The sequence below is a fragment of the Sceloporus undulatus genome, chromosome 4 (genome assembly GCF_019175285.1).
Source record: "Sceloporus undulatus isolate JIND9_A2432 ecotype Alabama chromosome 4, SceUnd_v1.1, whole genome shotgun sequence".
Lineage (NCBI taxonomy): Eukaryota > Metazoa > Chordata > Lepidosauria > Squamata > Phrynosomatidae > Sceloporus > Sceloporus undulatus.
In genome coordinates, this window is record NC_056525.1 from 11,393,247 (window position 1) to 11,418,260 (window position 25,014).

Sequence of the window (25,014 nt, forward strand, 5' to 3'; positions counted from 1 at the left end):
GGGCTGTTCGACAGTGGAACACACTCTCGGAGTGTAGTGGAGTCTCCTTCTTTGGAAGTCTTTAAGCAGAGGCTGGATGGCCATCTGTCGGGGATGCTTTGATACGGATTTCCTGCATGGCAGGGGGTTGGACTGGATGGCCCCTGTGGTCTCTTCCAACTCTTATGGTTCTATGATTCTATGAATTTTCCATTTTATATAAAGGACACCATTTTGCTATGCCACTATATTTAATGAGAATTGAGCATCCATGGATTTTGGTATCCATGGGGGGATCCTGGAACCAAACCCCAGCGGATAACAAGGGCCCACTGAACTTCAGCACTTCATCTAAAAAGGAGAAGGAACTTGTCAGAATCTTGTTGGACCACCAAACTAGCATAGCAGTAGGCTCTACTAGTAGTTATGCTTTTGCAACTTGGTGGAAGGAGGTATCCAGTACATCTTCACACAAGTGGTTCACCATCTGGCACCCAGATACAGCTCACAACCCGAAACAGGCATTGACTGGGCACAAAGTGTGCTGGAAAAGCTCTTTTGTGCCGGCTGTCTTTATCCTCCCTCTCTGGAAGCCTGTATATTGTGTTAGATATCCTAGTGACATTTTAAACTCCACCTGCACCTGACTTATTTAAGATCTCAGTGTTCACTTGTTTAGCATTAACCCAACAATCTTAAAATACTCAATTGTCAGAAATTCCTATTTCTCAGCGTGGATACAGCAAAACAGCCTGACCTCTTGACTGGGGACTCAGATTTGTCTGAGCTAGCGGTCTTAGGAAGCATAAGATATTACAACTGACTCTGGAGACTAGGTAAGCCCACTAAATGACCTCGGGCAAGTGACACTCTCAGTCTCAGAGGATGGCAATGGCAAACCCCCTGTGAAAAAACTTGCCAAGAAATGACTTGGAGGTACACAACAACAGCTACCCCTTCAGCCATAGCTCTCCTAGGAGTTCTCCCTGATAAACAGGCAAGCCAAATTTAAGCATGATTTTTCCGCTGTGTTGTGAGCATTTTATTCAATTTCAAGGAAGTTGGCTGTTTACATATCTTTTTAGATAAGGTTTTTAAAAAATGGTTTAAGAGAAAAAACACAATTGTCACAAAGTGAGAATGCTTTATATGGGCCCTGATTTTTGCAGCTGTAGTAGAGTTCTATATTATGGTCAGTGGCATCACCAGGGGCTAAAACAGACAAAGTAAAATACAAACAAGAAAAAAATTCTGTTAAAAGCACAAAGTTAAGACATACATTTAAAACAACAAGAACAATAAAGACAAAAAGCCAGCACACTGCATTAAAATAGCCTTCTGCCAAATGAGTTTGAGACCCAAAGGTCTGCCTAAATTAAAAGGTATTTGCCTGCCAGTGGAAAAACAGCAAAGAGAACATCTGGAGGGTCATACAATTTGCACACTGTCTTAAGAAAACATACTGCAGAAATAATCCAGTTGGAGACTGGTTTAACTGCCCTGGTTCAGTGCTAGGGAATCCTGAGAATTGTAATTCATTGTGGCACCAGAGCTCCCTGATAGAGAAAGCTAAAAGTCTCAAAACTACAGTTCCCAGGATTCCCTAGCATTGAGCCAGGGCAGTTAAAGCAGTCTCAAACTAGATTATTTCTGCAGTGTGTTTTAGACCTAAGATATCCTAATTAGTAAAGTGAAAGAGAAGAGATGTCATGATTTACTAAATGTGGTAAAGGACCTATGATTGAAGAATGCAAACAAATGGTATCAACAGAATCCGACAGCTGAAAATGCCTCAAAATGTGCAATGATAATGGGAGACTAAGGTTGCATCCACACTGCAGAAATAATCCAGTTTGAAACCACTGTAACTGCAATTGCGCAATGCTATGGAATTCTGAAAATTGTAGTTTGTTGAGCATCAGATCTCTGACAGAGAAGGCTAAATGTCTCACAAAACTACAAATCCACAGCAACGAGCCATAGCAGTTAAAGTGGTGTCAAGCTGGATTATTTCTGCAGTGTGGATGCAGGTTTTATGCACCAAAAACATTTGTCCATCTTTCTGAATGAATTTGGGCATTGAAACACCTGCTTTGGTTTAGACTTGAGACAGAGACTATAGGTAGACAGAAGTGTTTGAATTAGAAAATACATATCTAAAACAACAAAAGCTAAAACAGCGTGACGAACATGTATAAACCTGCAAAACATACAATATTGAGGTGACGGAGAGACAGTGCATCTGTCATGGGTATGGGGCATCATCACAAGGAATTAACCCATTTTGCTTAAGGCTGGGGCCATCCAGAAAGACAGATCATTTTTATAATGAGGTTAAGACCCAAATTGTCCACTTTTTTCAGTTAGGCTGAGTCCGCACTGCAGAACTAATACATTTTTACGCCACTTTAACTGCCATGGTTCAAGGCTATGGAATTCTGGGAATTGTAGTTTTGTGAGACATTTAGCCTTCTCTGTCCGTGAGATGGTGTCAAACTGGATTTATTTCATCAGTGTGAATGCAGCCCTTTTCATTATTACACAGTTATACTTTAACCATATTAAACATTTTTATGATTGCAGTAAATTTCTATTGACATAGGAGAGACTCAACAAAAGGTTATTCTTTAGTCAGCTAGCTAGAACAAGCATTTTTAGCGTATGTAATTAATCATGTGATTTTTAAAAAATCAAGAGACACACAACAAGAGAAGAACAAAAGATGAGAGACCTACAACAATCACACAGTTTTGTGTAAAATCACAACACACACACATCTTACATAGGACTGGCCCCTCCATGCAGCAAGGTGAACCATCCAGCTCAAAGGAGTGCCAATGGGGGCTGGGAGTACAACATCCTAGGATGTGAAAATACATTATTATTTCAGAGAATAATGCTCCACAAGCATGTTTCTCCAGGGCTTTTATTCTGCCTTCCCCCACAAGGCTGTTTCTTGACCCCATTGCACATCTCCACAGCCACATCCAGACAATGTCTGGCTGCACTTCAGCAGATGTGATGCAACCTTTCCCAATGATCTATAGAATCAGAGAGTTGGAAGAGACGCAAAGGCCATCCAGTCCAACCCCCTGCCATGCAGGAACTCACAATCAAAGCATCCCCAACAGATGGCCATCTAGCCTCTGCTTTTACTGTCAGGAAGTTCCTCCTAATGTTGAGATGGAATCTCTTTTCCTGTAGCTTGCATTCATTGCTCTGGGTCCTGTTCTCTGGAGCAGCAGAGAACAAACTTTCTCCCTCCTCAATATGACATCCCTTCAAATACTTAAACAGGACTATTATATCACTTCTTAACCTCTTCTCCAGGCTAAACATCCCCAGCTCCCTAAGTCATTCCTCTCAAGGCATGGTTTCCAGACCTTTCACCATTTTTGTCGCCTTCCTATGGACACACTCCAGTTTCTCAACATCCTTTTTAAATTGTGGTGCCCAGAACTGAACACAGTATTCCAGGTGGGGCCTGACCAGAGCAGAATAGTGTGGCACTATTACTTCCCTTGATCTAGACACGTAGATAACTTGAGATAGTGACACTTTTGCTTTCTGGTTCAGTGTCACAGAAGTTTGATTTCATGCACAAAGTAATAATGATAATAATAATAATAATAATAATAATAATAGTTTTTGTCTTCTGATGGTTCAGTGTCACATGACCTTCATTTCATGCACAAAATATTAACAAAATAATATAATTTTTCATGCATAATTATTATTTTTCGCATGAAATGAAGCTTGTGCAACACTGAACCATCAGAAAGCAAGAATCACTATCTCAGTATGGATAATTTTGGATTATTATTATTATTATTATTATTATTATTATTATTATTATTATTATTATTATCCCACCCTTTCCCCAAAACTGGGACTCAGAGTGGTTTATAAGATTAAAAACAGTACATTTAAATACATAATTGTTTGTTGTTATTTTGTGCATGAAACGAAGCTTGTGTGACACTGAACCATCATAAAGCGAATGTGTCACTATCTCAGCCATCAACATGGTGGTTGCCATTCAGCTTCAATTGGTCTTGGATGATATTGATTTTCTAGACCCATTTCAAACTGGCTTCCGGGCGGGCTATGGAGTCAAGACTGGCATGGTCGCCTTGGTCGATGATCTCTGTCTGGGCATGGACAGGGGTAGCGTGTCCCTGTTAGTGCTCTTAGACATCTCAGGGGCTTTCAATACCATTGACCATGGTATCCTTCTGGAATGCCTGAGAGAGTTGGGAATTGGGGGCACTGCACTCCAGTGGTTCCGTTCCTACCTCTCGGGTAGATTCCAGATGGTGCAGCTGGGGGACGCTTGCTCCGATAAGAGGGCTCTTACATCTGGTGTCCCTCAAGGAGCCATTCTGTCTCCCATGCTATTTAACATTTACATGAAACCGCTGGGAGAGATCATCCGGAGACACGGGGCGCGGTGTTATCAGTACGCTGATGACACCCAAATATGTTTCTCTGTGTCTCCAACTGATGCAGTGACCAGGGATGGCATCTCCCCTCTAGATGCCTGTCTGGAGTCAGTAATGGGCTGGATGAGGGAAAACAGACTCAGCTTGAATCCAGAGAAAACGGAAGTACTCGTGATAGGTTCCCCGGGCCCGGGGATGGATATTTGTCCACCTGTCCTGAACGGGGTTACGCTCCCCTTGAAGGACTCAGTTCGCAGTCTGGGAGTGCTTCTGGACTCGTCGCTCCACCTTACATCTCAGGTGGATGCGACAGTCAGGAGCACTTGTTATCAGCTTCGGCTGATACGCCAGCTGCAACCCTACCTGGGCCGAGGGGTCCTTGAAACGGTGGTACATGCTCTGGTGACCCCTCGATTGGATTTCTGTAACGCACTCTACATGGGGCAACCCTTGTACCAAACCCAGAAGCTTCAATTAGTGCAGAACATGGCAGCAAGGTTGGTCACTGGATGTTCCAGGACCAGCCATATAACACCTGTCCTACAAGATCTACATTGGCTGCCCATTCGCTTCCGGGCGCAATACAAGGTGTTGGTTATTACCTATAAAGCCCTAAATGGCTTGGGCCCAGGGTACTTGGAGGACCGCCTCTCCCCATATAATCCACCCCACGCTCAGGTTGGCCGGGAAGCAACTGTTGAGGGTTCCAGATACGAAATATTCTGTGACTGCAGAGGGCATTTTCCAGCTCAGCCCCGCAGCTTTGGAACTCTCTTCCCGGTGAGCTCCGCTCGGCTACCTCCCTTGACCTATTTAGGAAGAGGTTAAAAACCTTCCTCTTCCAACAGGCTTTCCCCCAGATGTTGTAAGATCTGCTCTCTCCCCGCTGCACTCGTTGCACCAGCACTTTAAGCTAGTTTTTGTATGGTTTTAATCTTGTAATTTTAATATTGTTTTTAATAGTTTATATATCGATTTGGATGCTTATGTGATTATTGTTTGTAAAGTGTACATTTGTGTACTTCTGTGTAACCCGCTTTGATCTGCCAAGGAAAAGCGGGCTATAAATAAACAGTTTATTTATTTATTATTTTTTATTATAACATGGATAATTTTAGATTTGGGAGTATTTGGGATTTTGGCATTCCAGGCAAGGGAACCTGTAACACACTTGGACAGGTAATGTTCCCAGGGAGTAAGCCCCTTCATGGGAAATGGAAACAAGGGAGGAGGGTATTTATTTATTTACTTTATTAATACTTGCTTTTTTCACACCAAAAGACTCAATACTTTCTTGTTTTTGTGTTTTCTGGCTAGGAGGATTTCAGACAAGGCAGTTCCCACCTTATTTCCCCCCTTTAAACCATGGGGAGAAAAAACAGAGGGAACTGGTGGGGCAAGAAACTGTGCAGGTGGAGAGTTTTAATTCTGGAGAAACAAGTATTCTCTCCATAGAATATTCCAGGAAGGTCAGGATGCTTATATTGGCTGTAAAATGTAGTGGTTTGAGCACTGGACTGGGACTTTGGAGAACTGGGTTCGAATCCCTGCTTAGACATAGCAACCCAGTGGGTGACCTTAGGCAAGTCACACTCTCTCGGCCTCGGAGGATGGTAACGTCGAATCCCCCTGCCAAGAAAACCCCCATATAGGCTTGCCATGGGGGTGTGTGTTCAAGTCATTTTTTACTTATGGTGACCCTATTATAGGGTTTTCTTGACAAGATTTGTTCAGAGGCTATGGTCTTCCCTTGAGGCTGAGAGAGTGTGACTTTGGCCCAAAGTCACCCAGTGGGTTTTCATGGCCGAGTTGGGAGCCCAACACCCAAACCACTGCCCTGACTCTCAAGGCAAGGGTCACCATAAGTCAGAAACAGCTTGAAGGCACACAACAATAACAAGCTTCGGAGGCAAGTTTGCTTCATGTACACGAAGAGACAGAAGAGAAAATTGGGACGTACTAAAAAAAAATGACAGTACTTGCCCATAGGGAAACCATACTTGCCCATAGAGAACCATTGGAGAATTATGCATTGCATAATTGTCGCTTGCTATTTGATATTCTTTTGATGCCTGTTTTATCGAACCATTTCCTGTATTGCTATGTACTTTATATGTATTAGCCTACTAGCCCCACCACCTTTCCCTTCTCCTTTTGTGTCATGTCTTTTTAGATTGTAAGCCTGAGGGCAGGGAACCGTCTAATTAAAAAGATTGTAATAATACTTACCCAATAGAAAAACATTGGAGATGTTTCCTATGCTCCCCTATGGGCAAGGGTTCCCCCATGCTCCCCTATGGGCAAGGGTTCCCCTATGCTTCCCTATGGACAAGTATGGATTCTCTATGGGCATGTATTTAGCAATGTTTCTCAATGGGCAAGTATGGATTCTCTATGGGCAAATACTGCATTCCTCTATGGGCAAGTATGGATTCTTAATGGGCAAGAACTGTCATTTGTTTTAGTATGTCCCTTTCCAAAATCTCCCCCTTCAAAAACGAAGGCTTTCTGAGGGGAGCAAGGCAAGAGGCGCGACGACGGATGAGGCGAGCAAGAGAGGCCTCCTTGTGGCCACTCCAGCCCCTCGTTCAGTGAGCGCAGCGGAACGACCGTTGTCGCCCTTTAAGGCTGTGGGCGGAGCCGTGGGCGGAGCCAGGCGCGAGGGGGCGCTCGTTATTTCCTCCGCGGTTTTGGCCGTTGGGCGGGTCGAAAGGGGGCGGGGCTGAGGAGGCGTGGCCTGGGCAGCCTCGGGGCCGTTTGGAAACGCGGCTGGAGGGCTGAGGGGGCGGTGGGCGGGGCTTCCCTCCCAGTCCCTGCCTCCTCTGCGTTGCTAAGGTGACCGCCTGGAGGATGCTTTTGGGCCTTCCCTGAGAAGAGGGAGGGCGCCCCTAGCGGTTAGGGAGAGGGCCTGAGGCCTCGGAGCCCAGCCCCACAGACCCCTGGGGCTCTGGGGAAGCACTGAGTGGGGTTTCACGCCCCTTTGGGCCAGGAGTGTTGGGGGGCAGGGGGCAAAGCCTGGCTCTGCTCCAAAGGGCAGCTGGGTGGGCCTTTCCTTACAGAGTCTGCAGAGAGCCCTTCGCCCTCGAGAGGTTTCTGGGGTTGGTTTTTTTGGGGGGTCCCTCTAGGAGTGTTATTTTTGTGAAACACACACAAAAGCCCTTTCCTCTTGCAACGTTTCCTTTGTTTTGTTTTGTTTTTATTGACATTATATTTAGAAACATTTCACTTATTTTATGGATATTTTATTTTGCAAAGTTTCCCTTTTTTAGTTTATTTTGTTGATTATTTTATTGATATTTTGCAACATTTCATTTAGTTTATTTTGCTGACATTTTATTTTGCAACATTTCACTTATTTTGTTTTATTGATTTTGTTGATATTTTATTTTGCAAGTTTCACTTATTTCAGTTTATTTTACTGTTTTAATTAATATTTTGCAACGTTTCACTTATTTTAGTTTATTTCACTGATGATTTTATTTGATGGTTTTATTATTTTGCCATGTTTCACTTTTAACTCCTTTTAGAAAACCAAATTGCCCTTATTTGTTTTGGGAAGCCGTTAAGTTTCTGCTCTGCTTCTGAAAGGCCACAGATGGCTTTTTAGCTGGGAATGGAGCTGCTAGGAGTTAAAGCCTTTGGCGCATAACAGGAAGACAAGGCAATCCGACTCCTCCTTCCTGTAGAGGAATCCATCTCCGATCGCATTTGCGCCTGACTGTAGCTATTGCGCAGCTTTGGTGTGTCAAGCGCATGCCGCTCACCGTTTGCACATTCAGTTTGTGAAAAGACTTTGTGGTGTTAATATTCCTCAGCATCATGTCCAGCTCAAACCAGAAAGAGCCTGAACCTGCTCCGCCGAACCCTCGCGCCACAGTTTCCGAACCGTCTCCCGCAGCTTCTGGTGCCGAAGGTCCAGCGGATTCCTTCGGCGAACACAACCTTAGCTTCACCACCACTGACCTCAGCCTCGTGGAAATGACCGAAATCGAATACACACAGCTCCAGCACATACTGTATTCTCACATGGAGGCCCAAGCGTGTGAAAGCGAGGGAGAAAACAGGCTGAATCCGAATAGCTTTTCATCCAGCAACGCGAACCAGACCCAATACCTGTCATCGTCCAGCAGCAGCCAAGGTGGCTTTTTATCCAACAGTTCTGGGAGCCAGTCGCTCTGCCCTATTATTTGCCAGCCTGACAACAGCTTCATGGGTCCTCCTAACCAGTGCCTCGGGCATATTGACTTCCAGGAACTGAGGATGATGTTGCTTAGCGAGTCCAGCCTCCCTCCGAACCAAGCCGAAAGAACGCCTAACGGAAGCTCTGCAGAGACCTCTGGGCAGAATGTAGTAAAAGTTAAACACGGCGACAGTTCGTGTGGGATGAATAAGGAAAACGTTCCTCTGGAAAATCCAGCGCCGCTTCCGGAATCCAGGGCAAAATCGGCCGTCCGTGTTCGGCTGGAAGACAGGTTCAACAGCATCCAGGCTGAAATCCCCAGGGGTCAAGAAGGCCAAGAAACTGGAATGCCCATTAACAAGTGTGTTGCATTTATTTCCCCCCCTTTTAAACATACAGATCCATCACCTCTATTAACCATTGGAGATTATCAGACGGGGCGTAATGTCAGGAAAAGGGTGGGAGCAAAATGCAATGCTCCCATCATTATTGTGCAATTGCACAAAGATAATCAGATGATGTGATTATCCTGTGATTTTCCAGTCAGTGAAGAGGAATTGTGCCGTCATTTACCTCCACTTCTTAATAATGGGATAACCCGTTAATACTGAACTGATGAGACAATTCCTCTTCATTGATGGGATAATCACAGGATAAGCGCCATGTGTCTGATAATCTTTACGCAATCACTCCTGTCCTTCTGTCTTTACCTCTCCATCTGATAATCTCACCATCAAGTCAACAGGAGAAATACTAAGATGCATATACAGTCGGCCCTCCTTATCCACACATTTTTATCCACAGATTCAAGCATCCATGGCTTAAAAATATATATATATTTAAAAGTATAAATTCCAAATAGGAAACCTTGATTTTGCTATTTTATATAAAGTACACCATTTTATCATGCCATGGTATTTAATGGGACTTGCATTTCCATGGATTTTGGTATCCGTGGAGAATCCTGGAACCAGTCCCCAATGGATAACAAAGGCTCACTATACAATAATATCAAATGCTTTTGCTTTAAGGAATAACGCCAGTCCTTTAGTTACAGATTCAGATTAAATAAAACTGCTTATATACCCTTTTTTTTTGCATACGTAGAGTGGGAATAATCTCCACTTCCATTCTTTAGTGCCCTTTCTGTGTTTCTAAGGTGGATAAATCAGGTTAAGAATGAAAGCACCCGTGGTTATTTTAAACCACTGGCCCCAAACCCTTTAAGGGGTTTTGGACTTCAGCTCCCAGAATCCCAGACTATTGGCCAACTTGGCTGAGGCTTCTGGGAGGTGAAGTCCAAAATCTCTTAAAAGGCACAGTTTGGGGACCACTGTTTTAAACTTACATTTCAACCCTTATCCCTATTAGCTGTGTGTCCTGTAGCTAATGTGGTGTTAGCATAACTACAGACTTGCAAGTGAGCTAAACTAAGGGATTTGTAAGTGTTTCCTGCATTTCTCACTGCCTATGGATCAACACGTTTCTCTGTCTCCTCATCTTTCATGTAATATTTTAATTGCTCTGATTTCCATGATTGTGGATTGTGTTGTTTTTTTACTTGATTAGACTTGATTTTCAATTCCTGCCTTATATTATTAAGAATGCAGTCAATGTAGAGATTAAATTAAAGGTGCAACTAATACTGCAGTCTGTGAATGTTAGATTCGTAACTTCAGCTCTATATTACCTACCTAAAAAAGACTGAGTAGCATATTTTCATTATAAAATGTGTGGGGAACCTATCCAGTCAAAGATGATTATACTGATTGTAGGTGGCGAAATACCCCAAAGGCACCAGATCCCATCTGATCTTGGAAGCTAAGCAGGGTCAGCTCTGGACAGTACTTGGATGGAGACTGCCAATGAATACCAGGTGCTGCAGTCTATATTTCAGAGGGAGGAACTGACAAAACCACTCCTGAGTATTCAACCCTATGAAATTCATGGGGTCACCATAAATTGAAAGCACATACAGATGTTTGCTTTTAACTGTTGCTATCTGAATGAACATTGTTTGATGACAAGCCTCATCTGGTGGATTGATGTTGCACCCTTAATCCTATCTGCTCCTGTTGAATGAGAATAGCCTTTGCTGAGCTTTCAAGTAACACTCTTGTTGTAAATTTATATCTCTGCTATAAATCACAGCATGGCAGATAAGTACAGAAAATAAGGGCTGGTGTTCTGTTGGGAACCAATTTATGATTGCACAGTTTAGAATTATGGTACAGTACTCTGTAACAATCATATTTCTGAGGGGGGAGTATTGTCATGGCTGTGAAACTGGACCCACTGCACAAACAGAGCAAACAGTGATTGCAGAGCACAACAGTATGGCAGCTTGCAGAACAGCTTGCTTTTTTTATGCAACGACATCAAAAGGAGGAGGAATAGCAGCAGCCCCCAACAGGGTCTTGGGGAACCTGTAATCTAGAATGGAAGGCAGCAGGAAAATCATTGGTGCTCTGTGACCAGCATGTCATACTTTTCTAACAAGGTTGCATATTGTGTCAGTAGCATAGCTCCATCCTCATAAAGTCACATATCACAGCTCATAGTGCAGGATCTCATCATTCCCCAGGACCTACTCTACATAAAGTGACAGCACAGTCAAATTTGTTATCAGTTGTATATAAGAGGGAGCTGCAGCCAATTCTAGCTCTGATGAGAGGAAATTTATAATACAGATAAACCTGGAAACTTGAATTACTCCCCAAGTGTCTCAGGAGCAACCAGAGAATTGGACCTACCTTTTCATCTAAGAGGAATTTTTAGATTCTGTAGGAGACTCCCTCTTCTAAACAAATCTTGCAAAGAAAACCCCTTGATAGGTTTGCCTTAGGGTTGCCATCAGTCTGAAATGACTACACAATAACAACAACAGGAGACTCACTAGCTTCATGGCTTCTGTAATGTATGCAGAAATCTGTGCTATGCATAAAATTAATTTTGTCTACCTGCATAGGCAATATTTTTAAGTCTTTTTTGAATATTACAGTTTTCTGTGGTGCCTTTTAGTATCTAGTCAGTAGCCCTTTTTAATCCTGTTGCCATAATGTAGCATTATTGGATGGTCCAATATTTCTACAGTTTGTGATATTACACTAGGCTAGGGCACTAGTGTTACAGCGTCATCACCAATACCAATCTGGTACAGTATTATACTTCCAACTTTTAAGTCTGTTTCACGTTTGATTCAGCAATTTAGGCTTGGAAGTAATCACATTAAAAAGTTGACTTGCTTTCTTTTCTTTGATTTGCTTTCTGAGCTTTCAAGTACATATTATGTGAATTTAGGTTTCTATTTTGTCAGGATAAAGGTTGAAAGGAAAGTGGGCAAGACAGCAATTAGAACCGAATTCAATAGGATTCAAACAGTAATATTCCCTGTGCATGTTTTGCATTGTTGTCTGTTTCTGCCTAAATATGTACAGAATTGAGCTGTACTTGGTGGAAAATATCTGAATTTATACTTGACGTGAATTAAACTAGAATTCTGAACCAATACTAGATTGGCTACCAATATAAATGGGTGTGGAACAACTAGAGTTTTTGATAGACATTTCAAACAACTCCTTTTTTTGTTTTGTTTTATTTCTTTAATAGCGTAGTAACCCTCATTCGCCATCCTTCAGAAGTGATGGGTGTTCCGCTTCACCAGCAGCAGAATAAGTGTACCACATTAGTGAAAAATAAGACTGCTGCTACAACTGCATTACAGTTTACATGCCCACTGTTTAACCCAAGCGCTGCTTCTTCTGCAACTGGAAATGCAAACTCATCACAACCACAGGTTAGTGATTTTGAAAAAATAATGTAACATTTTTTGTTTTCATGTTGAAATACATCTCCTGAAGAGATACAGTTTAGAGAATTAAAAATATGGATATGTGTAAATTTACAGCGCTTTATAAATAAAGGTTAATAATAATAATAATAATAATAATAATGGATACTTATTTGGTGTTATTTGATGGAATAAATTACGTAATTAATGTTGGCTATGATTTAAAGAGCCATGAGCCCAAAAGATCTTTAGATTGATTTTGTGTGAGCAGAAAAGTGCTTCTAATTTTGTCTTGTATCCAGTTCAGATTTTCCTGTTATTTTAATATGTTGTCATTCTTTAGCTCCTTCTGTAACTTTTCTCTATATTCCTTTCTAGTATAAAAGAGTGCAAGATGGCTTGCATGTATAGCCAAAGATATCTTAAATATAAAAACTAGAAAAATATTAATCTAAAAATGGTTAAAGAGCCAGTGTGGTGTACTGGTTTGAGCACTGGACTGTGCTTTGGGGACCAGAGTTCAAATCCTTGCTCAGCCATGAAAGCCCACTGGGTGACTTTGGGAAAGTCACACTCTCTTAGCCTCAGAGGAAGGCAAAAGCAAACCCCCTCTGAATGAATCTCACCAAGAACTCCTGGTGATAGGTTTGACTGCAATGATGGTGCTAGCCATGGAGTGGCAATTATGTGACTTTCTGGGTATTGGATTCCTGTCAGTCCAGCTAGAGCATAACCATTGGTGAGGTATTGGTGGAAATTGTATTCCAACAATAGCTGGCAGATAGCTGCATTATTCCCACCCCTGTGCTAAATAATATATGGCAGAGGGGTTCACAGCTGGGATACCACCATGGAAAAGACCTCTCCCCAGTTGCCCTTCAGCTTCTGAGGTGGGAGCAAACAGCAGAATTATTCACGTGAATGTAAAGTCGAAGGCTTTCATGGCTGGCATCCATAGTTTTTGTGGGGTTTTTGGGCTATGTGGCCATGTTCTAGCAGAGTTTCTTTCCGGCGTTCTGCCAGCATCTGTGGCTTGCATCTTCAGAGAATCTCTGAAGATGCCAGCCACAGATGCTGGCGGAACATCAGAAAGAAACTCTACTAGAAACATAGCCCAAAAAACCCACAAAAAACTATTCACGTGAAGATCATCATTTGCCATGTATGTTTATATTGGGCAAGGCAGTCAGGTACATTATTGTGACAGATGAAGAACAGGAATATAGGTTTGCCAAGAAAAAAAAAAGGAGCGTGTGGCCCCCTCCTTGCTTGCCTTTCGTCGGCAAGCAAAAACAGCTTTATTCAGGCAGGCTTTTAATGTATAATCATGGGCTGGCTTGGGTGTTTGTTATATAGGGTGGGCATCATGTTTTTAGTGTGGTTTTAATGTTTGTTTATATTGTTTTTAGATGATTTTTTGAAACTGTTTTATTGTACTGTGTTTTTAGAATTTTTATTTGTGAGCTGACTTGGTCCCTTTTGGGGAGAAAGGTGGGAGAGAAATCAAATAAATAAATAAATAAATTCTGATCCAAAGGCCTTGCATATCTTGCAAGGAGGCTATGATTAGATGATCTCCCTTAATTTTCTTCTGAAACACCTTCTTGCAGAAACGTTGCATCTGGGCACTATAACTTCAGATCAGATTCTTCCCTGGACATGTTATTAGTTTCAAAGAAGAAAACATGCAGGCACTGCAACTAATAGCAGCTTTGGAGAGAAATTTTGATTGGGGCTGCATCATGGAGGGAAAGATTAGACCTCCTTCTGCCTATGAGGGATTACATCCTGTTTGGATTACTGTGATGTGCTCTCTGTGGGGCTGCCTTTGAAAAGTGCTCAGAAACTTCATTTGGCCCAAAGAGTTACAGCCAGGTTGATAACTGGGGCTGGCTGCAACAGTTGCAACAGCTGCACTGGCTGCCAATCCAATTCTGGGCACAGTTCGAAGTACTGGTTTTGACCTGTAAAGCCCTATATGGCTTGGGTCCAGAATATTTGAAAGACAATATCTCCCTGTATGAACCCATAAGGATTTAAGATCATCTGGAGAGGGCCTTCTCTCTGTCTCACTATCTCCTTAGACTCGTTTAGTGGGAATAAGGGAATAAAAAATTATTCCCTTGGTGGTTGCTCCCAGACTTTGGAAGAGAGGCCAGGAGGGCCCCATCCTTGCTCTCCTTCCAGCGACAAGTTAAAACATTTTTGTGCCACCAGGCCTTCATTAACAGTTGAGGTTTGGCTCTTAATGCTGCGTGCTGCTGGTTTTTGAAGTTTGAAGGATATGTATATAGTTTTGTTTTTATTGTTTTAGTATTTTAACTGTTGTAATATGTACTATTTTTGAGTGCTTTTATTTTTTGATTGCATTTTAAAATGAATGATGTTTTAATATTGTACTAAATTAATTATATTTTGATGTGCACTTTTGTATGCTTTTAATTGTACTGTTTTAATTTGTAAGCCACTTTGTATCCGAATTTCAGGAAAAAACAGGATGATGATGATGATGATGATGATGATGATAATAATAATAATAATAATAATATGATGATGATGATGATGATGATGATACCATGGCTCTGATCCAAACAGGAGCTCCCTGTACTCTGTTTTAGAAGTGAATTATACAGGAGAGTCCATGTAATCTGTACTTTGCTAATCTCCAGTATTTTCTTCTTCCAAAAGGAAACTGTACACTTGTACATCATCATGTACAAATTTAGTTTTGCTAGGTAATGATTTCCCTCCTTTCTCTTAGAACTCCGGACCCTCTGGTTTAGAAGCAGCCAAACATCAAGATATTGGATTGCCCCGAGCATTTTCTATCTGTTACCAGCAGGAAATTGAAGCAACAAAACAGACAGTTGGTCCTAGAAATAAGGCTGTACCTGAACATTTTTGGATTAAGCTAGGAGGTAAACAGCAAACATTTGACTGATATCATTATTAGTGGCTGTCAATTTCAATTAATGCTAATTTCTTTTTCAGAGAAGGCTAAATTCAAATGCCACCATTTCTTTCTCCTGTTGTTTTGATTAAATACTTTGTAGAAATGTCATTTCCAAACCATTTTAAAGCAACTTAATTCCTTTGGAAGCTATGAAGAAGATGAAAGATGACTCTAGCATGTTGGTATTTTTCAGAATGAGCTCTGTGAGCTAATATAAGAGTTACTTTCTGCAGAAGGTAGTTCTAAAGTTGGTTGAGAGGGTTGGTGTTTTTTCTTAATATTTTGCTTGCATTTGGTAGAAGTAACAGAAAATACCCACAGAGAGAAGTCTGCAAAGCAAAAATCACTCATTACAGATAATTTTCAATTGTTATGTCTGCCTCAGGCACTGGACAGTTATTTCTGAACAAGGGAGCAAATATAATAATAATAACAACAACAATAATAATAATAATAATTATTATTATTATTATTATTATTATTTATTTATTTCTAGCCTGCCCTATCACAGAGAATCTGGGCGGGTTACAATAATAAAATACATCAAAGTTAAGGGGTAGCTCTTGAGCTTTTTTATGGCACTTTCACATAGGTATGTTATTAGTGCTTTGAGACTCAGACAGCAGTCCTATAGCCATTTAATCCAGGAGGAAACTCCATTGAGCTCCCTTCAATTACCTGTGGGCATACCTGTATTGAATTGTGCTGCAACATGGAACAAGGACTGCAATGCTTAACTGGTGTATTAACTAATTGAATGCATAGTCTGGCATCTTGTTGGGTATTTCTGTCATTGTTAACTGATGTATGATCACATAAAGATGAACTGTGATGTTTCTCAGTGCTCATATTTTTAGGAGGGGAGCAGAGATATAGCAATGTCTCTGTGAGAGTTTACCACTTAACCTACTACTTTTTCACCAGATGTGAAGTTTTGCCTAAACCTCCTCTGTCACCAAATGTAAAGACTTTCACAAATCTCTCTGCTACCACCAAGAGTGAGTGCTTTCCTCTTATCCTTACCTCTACCACCAGTGTAAGATCTTCTCCCACCCCACTGCTGTGGCCATCAACTGTGGGGACCTCCTAGATACCGTCAAGGTTCTTGTGTGGGATATTATGCAATTTCTATTCCCATGGACATCAACCCTCTTTATTTGCTGCTGCTATCACAGACACTGTATCTGAAACAAAGCTTTCTAATATATAGTGTTCCAGGAGGCCCAAAATATATAAATACAAAAACAATGCTTTATTAAGAGAAGTTGAATATAATAAAACAGATTAATTATTTCATTTTAAAAACACATCACACACTCTCAAACTCCTCTCCTAGCTGACTTAAACGCCACTTACTGTAATTCCTAAACCTGATTGACTAATTCTCTACCCTAAGCTACACTCATTCCTTCACTCTCTTTACCTTGGCTATATCAACTATCATCCATTAACTGTCATTCACCAGCTTTATTCATGTCCTCTCAGCCATTCCACCAACCACCATTCACTCCCAACATTTCATTCTCTGAACCCTCCTGACAGCTTCTTATGGTATTAACTCTAATACACAGTGCATACATAAACAAATTATCTTACTATCTCCAGGATCATGGCACAAATAGAGCTAGCAGTGTGGCCACTGCACAATAGTCTTGAGGCACAACATGTCCTGAGGAACAAATGTTGTTTATCTGGACACATAACTGAGGCCTGTTACAGACTGCCAAAATAAAGCTGCTTCGGGTCTCTTTGGAGGTATGCTGTTTAAATGATAGAATCCGGAAGCTGCACCAAAGCTGCACTCCAGTGCTTAGGAATGGAGTGTGGCTTTGGCGCGACCTCCGGAACTCTTAGGACCCATGCATCATTTAAATAGCATCACTCCAAAGAGACCCAGCAGCTTTATTTTGGCAGTCTGTAACAGGCCTCAGTTATCTTTACACATCATAGCCTCTGATACAGAATCTAAGTCAAAACACCTTACCCAGAGATATATTGTATGTGCCTTCAAGTTGTCTGTGACCTATGGCAACCTCATGAATTTCACAGTGTTTTCTTGGGCAAGGGATCCTCAGAGGTAATTTTGCCAATTCTTTCCTCTGAAATATAAGCCTTCAGCACCTACAGCTCCTTCCAAGTACTAACCAGGGGTATGTTACCCAAGCAGTGGGGGGACTGGGGTTCCTTACCAACTGTGTCAATGCTTTCAAAGTTTGGGGGATTGCTTAGCTCAAAGGAGGCTTGCAAGAGGCTGGATAGCTTTAGGAACATTTTCACCTGTGTATACTAGAACTAATTTGATAGAACTCCAGAACTGGTGAATAAAATAGGATTTTTATTTTGAAATAAGCACAGTGCAACTTACACACACAATAGTAATTCAAACAGAAACATGATATAGAGCTGACCAAAATGAAGTTATGGAAATTGGATAGAGGAGACTGAGGGTTGCAGTCAGAGGGGGTGATATGTACCCGTCATGAAAAGGAGACCAAAGAAAGCAAGGTGTTTGAGGGAAACACAGTGAGTGGAAAAGCTTTCTAGCCTTGAAGGGAACTTCGCAATATATTGCAGTGCAAAAGACCCAATGACCTTCTTTTGCAGAACCAACAATGGGATTCTGGAACAGATGGTTTTAACTTTGGATTGACAAAACAATTATTTGATTTATGGCAGCCTTAAGCTAGATGGATAGGGAAGTTTGGCTGAGAGCATGGCAAGGAGTAGGTAGGAAGTGTAGTTTTACTCACTCTTGCTTTTGCCTTTAGTATGAGAGGACATGCAGAAAGCCTGTGGAGAAGACAGAGTGATCAGCAAGCCCATTCGGTTTTTATTTTGATTATTACCTGGGTTCTTCACATGTCTACATTCCTTTCCTATGGGAAATTTCCCTGTGTTTCAAAAGGAAACATGCCTGGCTCCAGATAGGAAAATATGGAAGCCCCACATAGTGTTAACAGCTGACCCTGCTTAGCTTCCAAGATCAGATGGGATCTAATGCCTTTAGGATACTTAGGCCCTCAAACTTTCAGATAGTACAGTAATTTATAATTTGTAACAAAGCAATGTAACATTGTAAATGTGCTGAGAGTTACAGTCGGCCCTTCTTATACACGGATTTTTTATACACGGATTCAAGCATACACGGTTTGAAAATGTTCCAAAAAAGTATAAATTTACCTTGATTTTCCATTTTTTATTAGGGACACCATTTTGCTATGTCATTATATTTAATGGGACTTGAGCATACACGGATTTTGTTATACACGGGGGATCTTGGAACCAAACCCCAGCGTATAACAAGGGTCCACTGTATAAGCTTACTTGTTTAAGGTTGATGACATGTTGCTAGAGGTAGAGTTTCTTTTAAAAATGCACTGGAATTGTAAACTGATTCATACTTTCTTCAGGATCTCAGTATTTATATTGTACTCTTGTTAAGACTTAAATGTTGTTTATACTTAATTGTTCAGTTCAGAAAAGTAAACAAAGGCGGGTTACAGACCACCATAAAGTACGCGCTCCACGCGTACTATGGTTAGGAAGGGCCGTATTAGGGTTAGGAAGGGTCTTACCTTCCTCATGGCCCTTCTTCGTAGTACGCGCGGAGCGCGTAGTAAATGGCAGCGCCCATCCACATGGGCGCCGCCATTTTGATGTCTTGGACGCATAGCGTCCAGATGTGTCATGGCGGAAGTGACGCCACGAGGGCACGCTTCGCCCCTCGCGGCGCCACTTCCGCGTTTTGAAAAGGAGCGCCATTTTGGCGCTCCTTTTTCGCTGCGCTGGGAAGCCTCGCAGTCTGACCGCTGGGGCTTCCCTCCGCAGCGAATCGCAGCGGTGGGAAAACGGCCGCTTGAGGGCGGTCTGTAACCTGCCCAAGAGCCCATTAATGCTTGAAGTACAGGGTACCTTAGAATGAATAAGCTAAAAAGTTACAGAGTACGATTGCATTTCAAACACCATTTTCATATATGATGCAAAATTGCAAAGTACTGCTTTCTACTCTTGTTTCTAAAGGAGAGACTTTATGTAAGCAAACTATAAACAAAAGAAGTCGTAGCCGGCTACACCCCTTGGAAACCAATGTACAGCGCAAACCACTAGGAGATATACAAAATGTATGTGATAACCAAAGTACTGGTCCAGCACAAGCCACTTGGCAAACAGGACAGTCAACCCAGAGTACACAAAGTGGAAATCAAGGTGGTGTCTCACAGCGTCGAGAGCGGCATAACCGGATGGAAAGAGACAGAAGGTAATTGTTCTTGGCCCTTACATTCTGAAAGGAACATTTATTGTATTTGTTTCATACATTAACAGGGCTTTGGAGAAATGTTAATATTTATAAGGTGCTGATTTGCATATCACAGTGTCACTGTGCACTAATTTCAGATTTGCACCAGCCACAAAAATGAGATGCCAGATGAATCACCGATGATCCTGAGGGGGCACCCAGAAAGTGTATTCAATGGGGAAATTAATTTAGCTCAATAATTTAACAATGAGAAGGCCAGGGAACCTTCTGGCTGGGATATTAGTCTTTGTTTAACAGTTTCAAACCCAGAGAACTCCAGAGGCAGATTCCAAATTAATATGGTGTATTTATACAAGGGGACTCAACACTCACACAAACATACATACAAGAACTAATGAATCAAAGGTGTTAGAATATAATGAATTGCCGGGTTGCTAAGAGGCAGTACTGTACCGATCCTGAAGCAAATGAGGATGGCTCAGTAGCTGCTGGAGGAACATGAGGTGGCTGGCTGCTGGGGTAACTAGATGAAATCAAATAGAGATTCTGCCCAGTTTTGGACTAGACTAGTTTGCTAGTGCTGAGGCACCTACATTTATACCCAGAAATGGCCCCTAAGGGCAGGATTTTAGGAGTTGATGGGCTTAAATTACTTTCTCATGGGAGAAGAATGGGGAGTGATATGCAGTAATGATTGGACAATTGTGAATATTCCCAAACAAAAAGAGTTTCATTCCCAGAAGGAAACTCCCTTTGTTTGCTACATGCAACAATCTCCCAGTCCAGCTCACTACCACCTTTCCATAGTCTAGGGATTATCCTGATTCAGATCTTGAGAGATCCCATCATGGCTGAGTGCACTGGGCTTCTCCCATGCTGAGCTGTCCAAATCAGCCTGGTATAGCTAGTTTCCTGTGCTGGGGAGCCCCCATTTGGGCTCCTTGCCTAAGACATTCCTGTTTGATACTTGATATCAAAGGTCACAGACAGGTGACTGAGAGCTGGATCTTGTGCTACAAATTCTATATAACCATCTACATGATATACCTTTACATATAAAGTCGGACCTTCATGTCTGCTGGGGATCCATTCAGGACAACCACCACTCTGTGGATATGAAAAAACCCTGAGACCTCAAGTACCATTGACCCTAATGGCAATGCGATGTGTGTGTGACCACTAGCATGGCTGTGTGCACACACACATTTGGGACAAAGGAGCTTGCCATCTATAAATATTTAAATACATTGGTGGCAAGCCCACGGATAGGAAGGTCCAACTGTACCTACCTGCATAGCAGAGATATGTAGAAATCCTGTTAGTGAATTGTGAATATGCATAACAGGACACCAGCAAGTGACTGATGCACACCTGGGACTGATGCAGTACGCATCCTGTTGCACATAAGTTCTGTTGTGCATCAGTCTTATTGTGAATCAGTCGCTTTGCTGGCCCTGCTACATAGTAGTGTAACAGTATCCCTTTACTGGGATATGGACATTATGTAACTGCCCAATTCTGATTCTGACAGATGTAAATCCATTTATGAAAATGTAACTCTCTAACAGGATTCTAGCAGATGTGGAGTTAAAGAAGCGGAGGCAGTAACTCCATATACCTGGGAATGAGTTATGAATGTCACAATTTTCATTGGTTATAATTTTCTGTCTGGCATGGCACAGAGCAAGTGATCTAGTCACTGGGCTACTTGTCTGCTGGCCAATGAATTTCCACCCATGTGTTGGTAGCATTGCTGAGAGAAATCTGTTCCCCTGGTTTGGCCTAATATGGGCCTTTTGAATGATCTGGGTGGGTAGCAGTACAATGAATCCTGAGCTGGGTGAAGCCTTGTAAACCTACCCCAATATATCTTTGGGGAGTTCATGAGCACCAAACCATGCTTAATCCTAAAATGGACACAGACCAATCCTCTCCTATGTCACAATAGACAGACAGGTGAGCCTGCCTTGCTCACAGTCATACTGAATACCAGTGTAACTAATCACAAAACTATGATGAAAATCACTTAGCCAAACAACATAATCAACATCTGGGAGGTGGAACTATCAAATGGAACATGGTAAATATTTCAAGGAAATGCTCAAATGTTACACCAGATTCCCCCTTCCCAACAAAGTGACCCATGGCTTAATTTACTCTCTTCCTGTCTCTGTTGATCTATATGGGATCTGTGTTTCATGTCCATATTTGCCTCTCCATGAAGTCCAACTGTATGATTGCAAGTCCCAGGAACTGGCCAAGCATTCAGCTTTACAGAGTAGCATAACCAAAATAGGAGCATTTAGGAGAGGAATTGCAAGGGTAACAAAAAACGAATGTCTCAGAAGGCATTATATGCACCTCAGCTTTGTTTAGGTTGGGTTTGAAGACTGAGGAGTTTGTGCAAAGCTCTTTGTGCAACAAATGCAGAAAGATATTCATGTACGTATGTTACCAATTAGGAGTCAAGAAATAATAAAGTATTGCTTCCTGCAAATTAAGAAATGTTTTTAAAAGGCTGTTTGACATTTTGCAATTGACCATGCTGTATGTAATTCTAGGCGCAGAATCAGGATTTGTTGTGATGAACTGAATCTTCTTGTTCCATTCTGTACCTCTGATACTGATAAAGCAACAACTTTACAATGGACAACAGCATTTCTAAAGTATATTCAGGAGCGGCATGGGGATTCCCTGAAGAAGGTCAATGAGTTCTGCACAAATACACAAAACATTGCTAGACTATGACAGTTAAGGCAATAAAGACAATTTTTTAAAGATCATGACAAATCTTTTGTTGATCATTTCCTTCATAGAAACATACTAGCCCTGAAGCCTGTGGTTAGTTCCCATTAAAGTAGACATACTAAATTGATGGAATTTCACCTCTGTGTTGATTACCATTCAAACAACTGATTCTGTGTTTCTACTTTAGTTGGAACTAAGCTGCAGGACTGAAGCCCTCTTTCTCTGGATGGCTCAGAGGAGCAATCCACTCATTAGTGGGTGCCAGCTAGAATGCAGCTCCACAGTTGCAAGGACAGTATCAGTGCTTGATTCTATACTTATCAATCCAGAGGCCACTTCTTAATACCAGAGCTGAAAACAATTGGGCTACTTAGATTCAGTGGTAATACAGTAGAGCAAGAGCTCTATGCTTTCTGTAGCTAAGCAATGATTATGCTTTCACTGTGGCATTAAAAATGTTTTTAAAAGCTTTGTCATGATTTCAGAGGGGAAAATCAATAATAATTACCAATAACAGCAGTAGTGATTATTCTTGTTCTTGAATTTATACCATTTTCTACAAAAGTGCACAACCATGCTTAAAAATAGATCAACTCAGTTCAAAAACAAAATAAGATGCAGCTTTTAAAAAAAACAAGCTAATGAAATAGCAGTTAAAAACAGGCATCAGTTTAAAAGCAGCAGGTCAAAGGATACTGAGAGGAGTGAGGTTGTATATCTTCTCTTTGGTTCAAATTTTTCATGCCAGTTCATCCATGAGTCCCTCTTAACTAAATTGGGCTACTTAGACAAGGATTTGAGACAGTTTCCATGGGGAAGATACGCCTCATTAGTGTTGTGAGTAATGTTAATGCTGCACATGACTTCAGTCAAGGCTGGCAAGTTTGTACTAATGAAAGAAGAAAGGGGACTGGGTGAGAGACTCTCTGACCCTGAGCCCAATCACAATCACAGAACTGTGGTTCAGATATCCAAACAGCTGCAGTAGCTCAAGTTTCATGGCTTCTGTTCTAAATTGTGTTGAACAGTCCTCATTTTCCTACATGAGTGGCTAATTTTGATGTTGTGACATTTTTGAAAATACTGAATGAGGAAGAATGAAAGCCCCTAGAGCCAATCTTCAGGCAGCATGCCCAATTGATGGTGAGAGGATAGGAGAAGAAAATACTGCTGTGACTGCCAGCATTTAGCCCAGTGGTATGTACCTCATCTGCATATCTTTTAATTTGATCATGTTCTCAGTGTATTGGCATTGCTGATAAATCATAAGCAGAATTTTCATTTTTCCATGCTATCACTTCATCCCACAGACTATTGAAGGCATATCAACTGCCCCATTCACTTTGACAAAGGCATTCTCGTTTCATGCAGTTGCCCCCAACCCCATTGAAATGAATCTGGCAGAACCCCATGTGTTTGAGCTCAGCATGTTGCTGTTTTCTTTTTTAAAAGAAGGATGAGAAAATTGATGGGTTAGGCACAATGGCTTGAGGTTGTTTTTAGGGATAACTTTAGCTGAGAGTTGTCTTAAGATAAGGATTCCTTCACAGGACAATAGTCTATCTGTATTTATTTTGTTCATTTGATTTTTAGGAATTTGAAACAGTGTTCTGTGGCAAAACAGGCAGAAGACTAAAATTAACAAGATCAGATTCAATAGGAACATGTCCAGCACAGGAGATTACACAGACTGGTGCATCGATGGAGATAAAATAATTTAACCTCTTATTCAAGGGCTGCTGGAAAGTGAAAACAGAGGACATCTTTCAACTTCTTTTTGCAGATGCAGCAGCTCAGATTCTCTTGTAACTCAATGTAGCTTGCAAAGTACATAAACATTCAAAACAAAGGGGGAGAAAGTCACCAATGTCATTTATTTAGCAATACTGCCATGAGAAAGGGATTGCACCAAAGAGAAGGAAAACATTGCCACAACCTAGGAAATGGTAGTCCCTATCCATTACCCCTATTTTGTTCCTTTTCTTTTCTTTTCTTTTCTTTTTTGCTTTGTTTTCCAAATAGACAATTAATTCAGATTTGTTATAGAACAGTGGCATATTCTTTGCACTCTTTAACAGACTAATATAATTTATATGTATGTCATGACAACCAGTTTGCTATTGGAAGAAGAAGAAAATATTTTTAAATGTATAAATTATCTAAGGATACTAACATGTATATAGTAACTCAGATTTGCTTTTGATTTCTAACTGTTCAGCCCTGTAAAACTAAAATTATATAGAAAAAGCTGTAGACAAATGTTGCAAAATACAGTACTATTTAGAATATATTTTGCACTTTCTCTGTAACAAATTCAGATATAAGATATTGTTGATGGAATATCTCCTGCACATAGATCCACCGAAAAGGATGGCAGAAGCACAGCTGTGTAGCATGGTGCAAGTCCCATTAGTTTCACTAGCACTTTCATAGGAAGAAATGGCAGTTGATTATATCTTCTCAGTGCAAATGTTGCATTTTGTAAACAGTACATGATTTTTAAGTGCACATATTTTCTTCCTTTTTTAAAAAGAGACTACTAGAAGCTATACTTAGGAAATCTGAAGTGTTTAAGGAATAATATATTGAACTGAAAGTGGCTTTATTAATCTGTAAAAAGAGATGATGCTAGTAGCTATTTCTTGTGTAGAATTCATCCCAAAA

The 25,014-nt window shown here is 41.2% G+C and overlaps 1 protein-coding gene across 2 annotated transcripts; it reads left to right on the forward strand.

The window, feature by feature from the left end:
• The first annotated feature begins 7,178 nt into the window (after positions 1–7,178).
• TCFL5 (transcription factor like 5) lies at positions 7,179–25,002 on the forward strand. 2 transcript variants are annotated; one of them, XM_042465061.1, is made up of 7 exons: positions 7,179–7,256; positions 7,949–8,962; positions 12,211–12,397; positions 15,153–15,309; positions 19,365–19,602; positions 22,164–22,305; positions 23,944–25,002. In XM_042465061.1, the coding sequence occupies exons 2-7, from the start codon at positions 8,241–8,243 to the stop codon at positions 24,064–24,066; spliced, it is 1,569 nt and encodes a 522-aa protein (XP_042320995.1). In that variant the 5' UTR covers positions 7,179–7,256; positions 7,949–8,240; the 3' UTR covers positions 24,067–25,002. The 2 variants fall into 2 exon arrangements, with proteins under 2 accessions (XP_042320995.1, XP_042320994.1); XM_042465060.1 differs by lacking the exon at positions 7,179–7,256 and having other exon boundaries at positions 7,885–8,962.
• Positions 25,003–25,014: the final 12 nt, after the last annotated feature.

Bases quoted from the DNA above. Each gene is read 5' to 3' on its own strand.
- TCFL5 (XM_042465061.1), top strand. From the start codon at position 8,241: ATGTCCAGCTCAAACCAGAAAGAGCCTGAACCTGCTCCGCCGAACCCT. The intron at 8,963-12,210 runs GTGTGTTGCATT...TTTCTTTAATAG, and splicing joins ACTGGAATGCCCATTAACAA to CGTAGTAACCCTCATTCGCC. The intron at 15,310-19,364 runs GTAAACAGCAAA...TTGTTTCTAAAG, and splicing joins TTTTTGGATTAAGCTAGGAG to GAGAGACTTTATGTAAGCAA.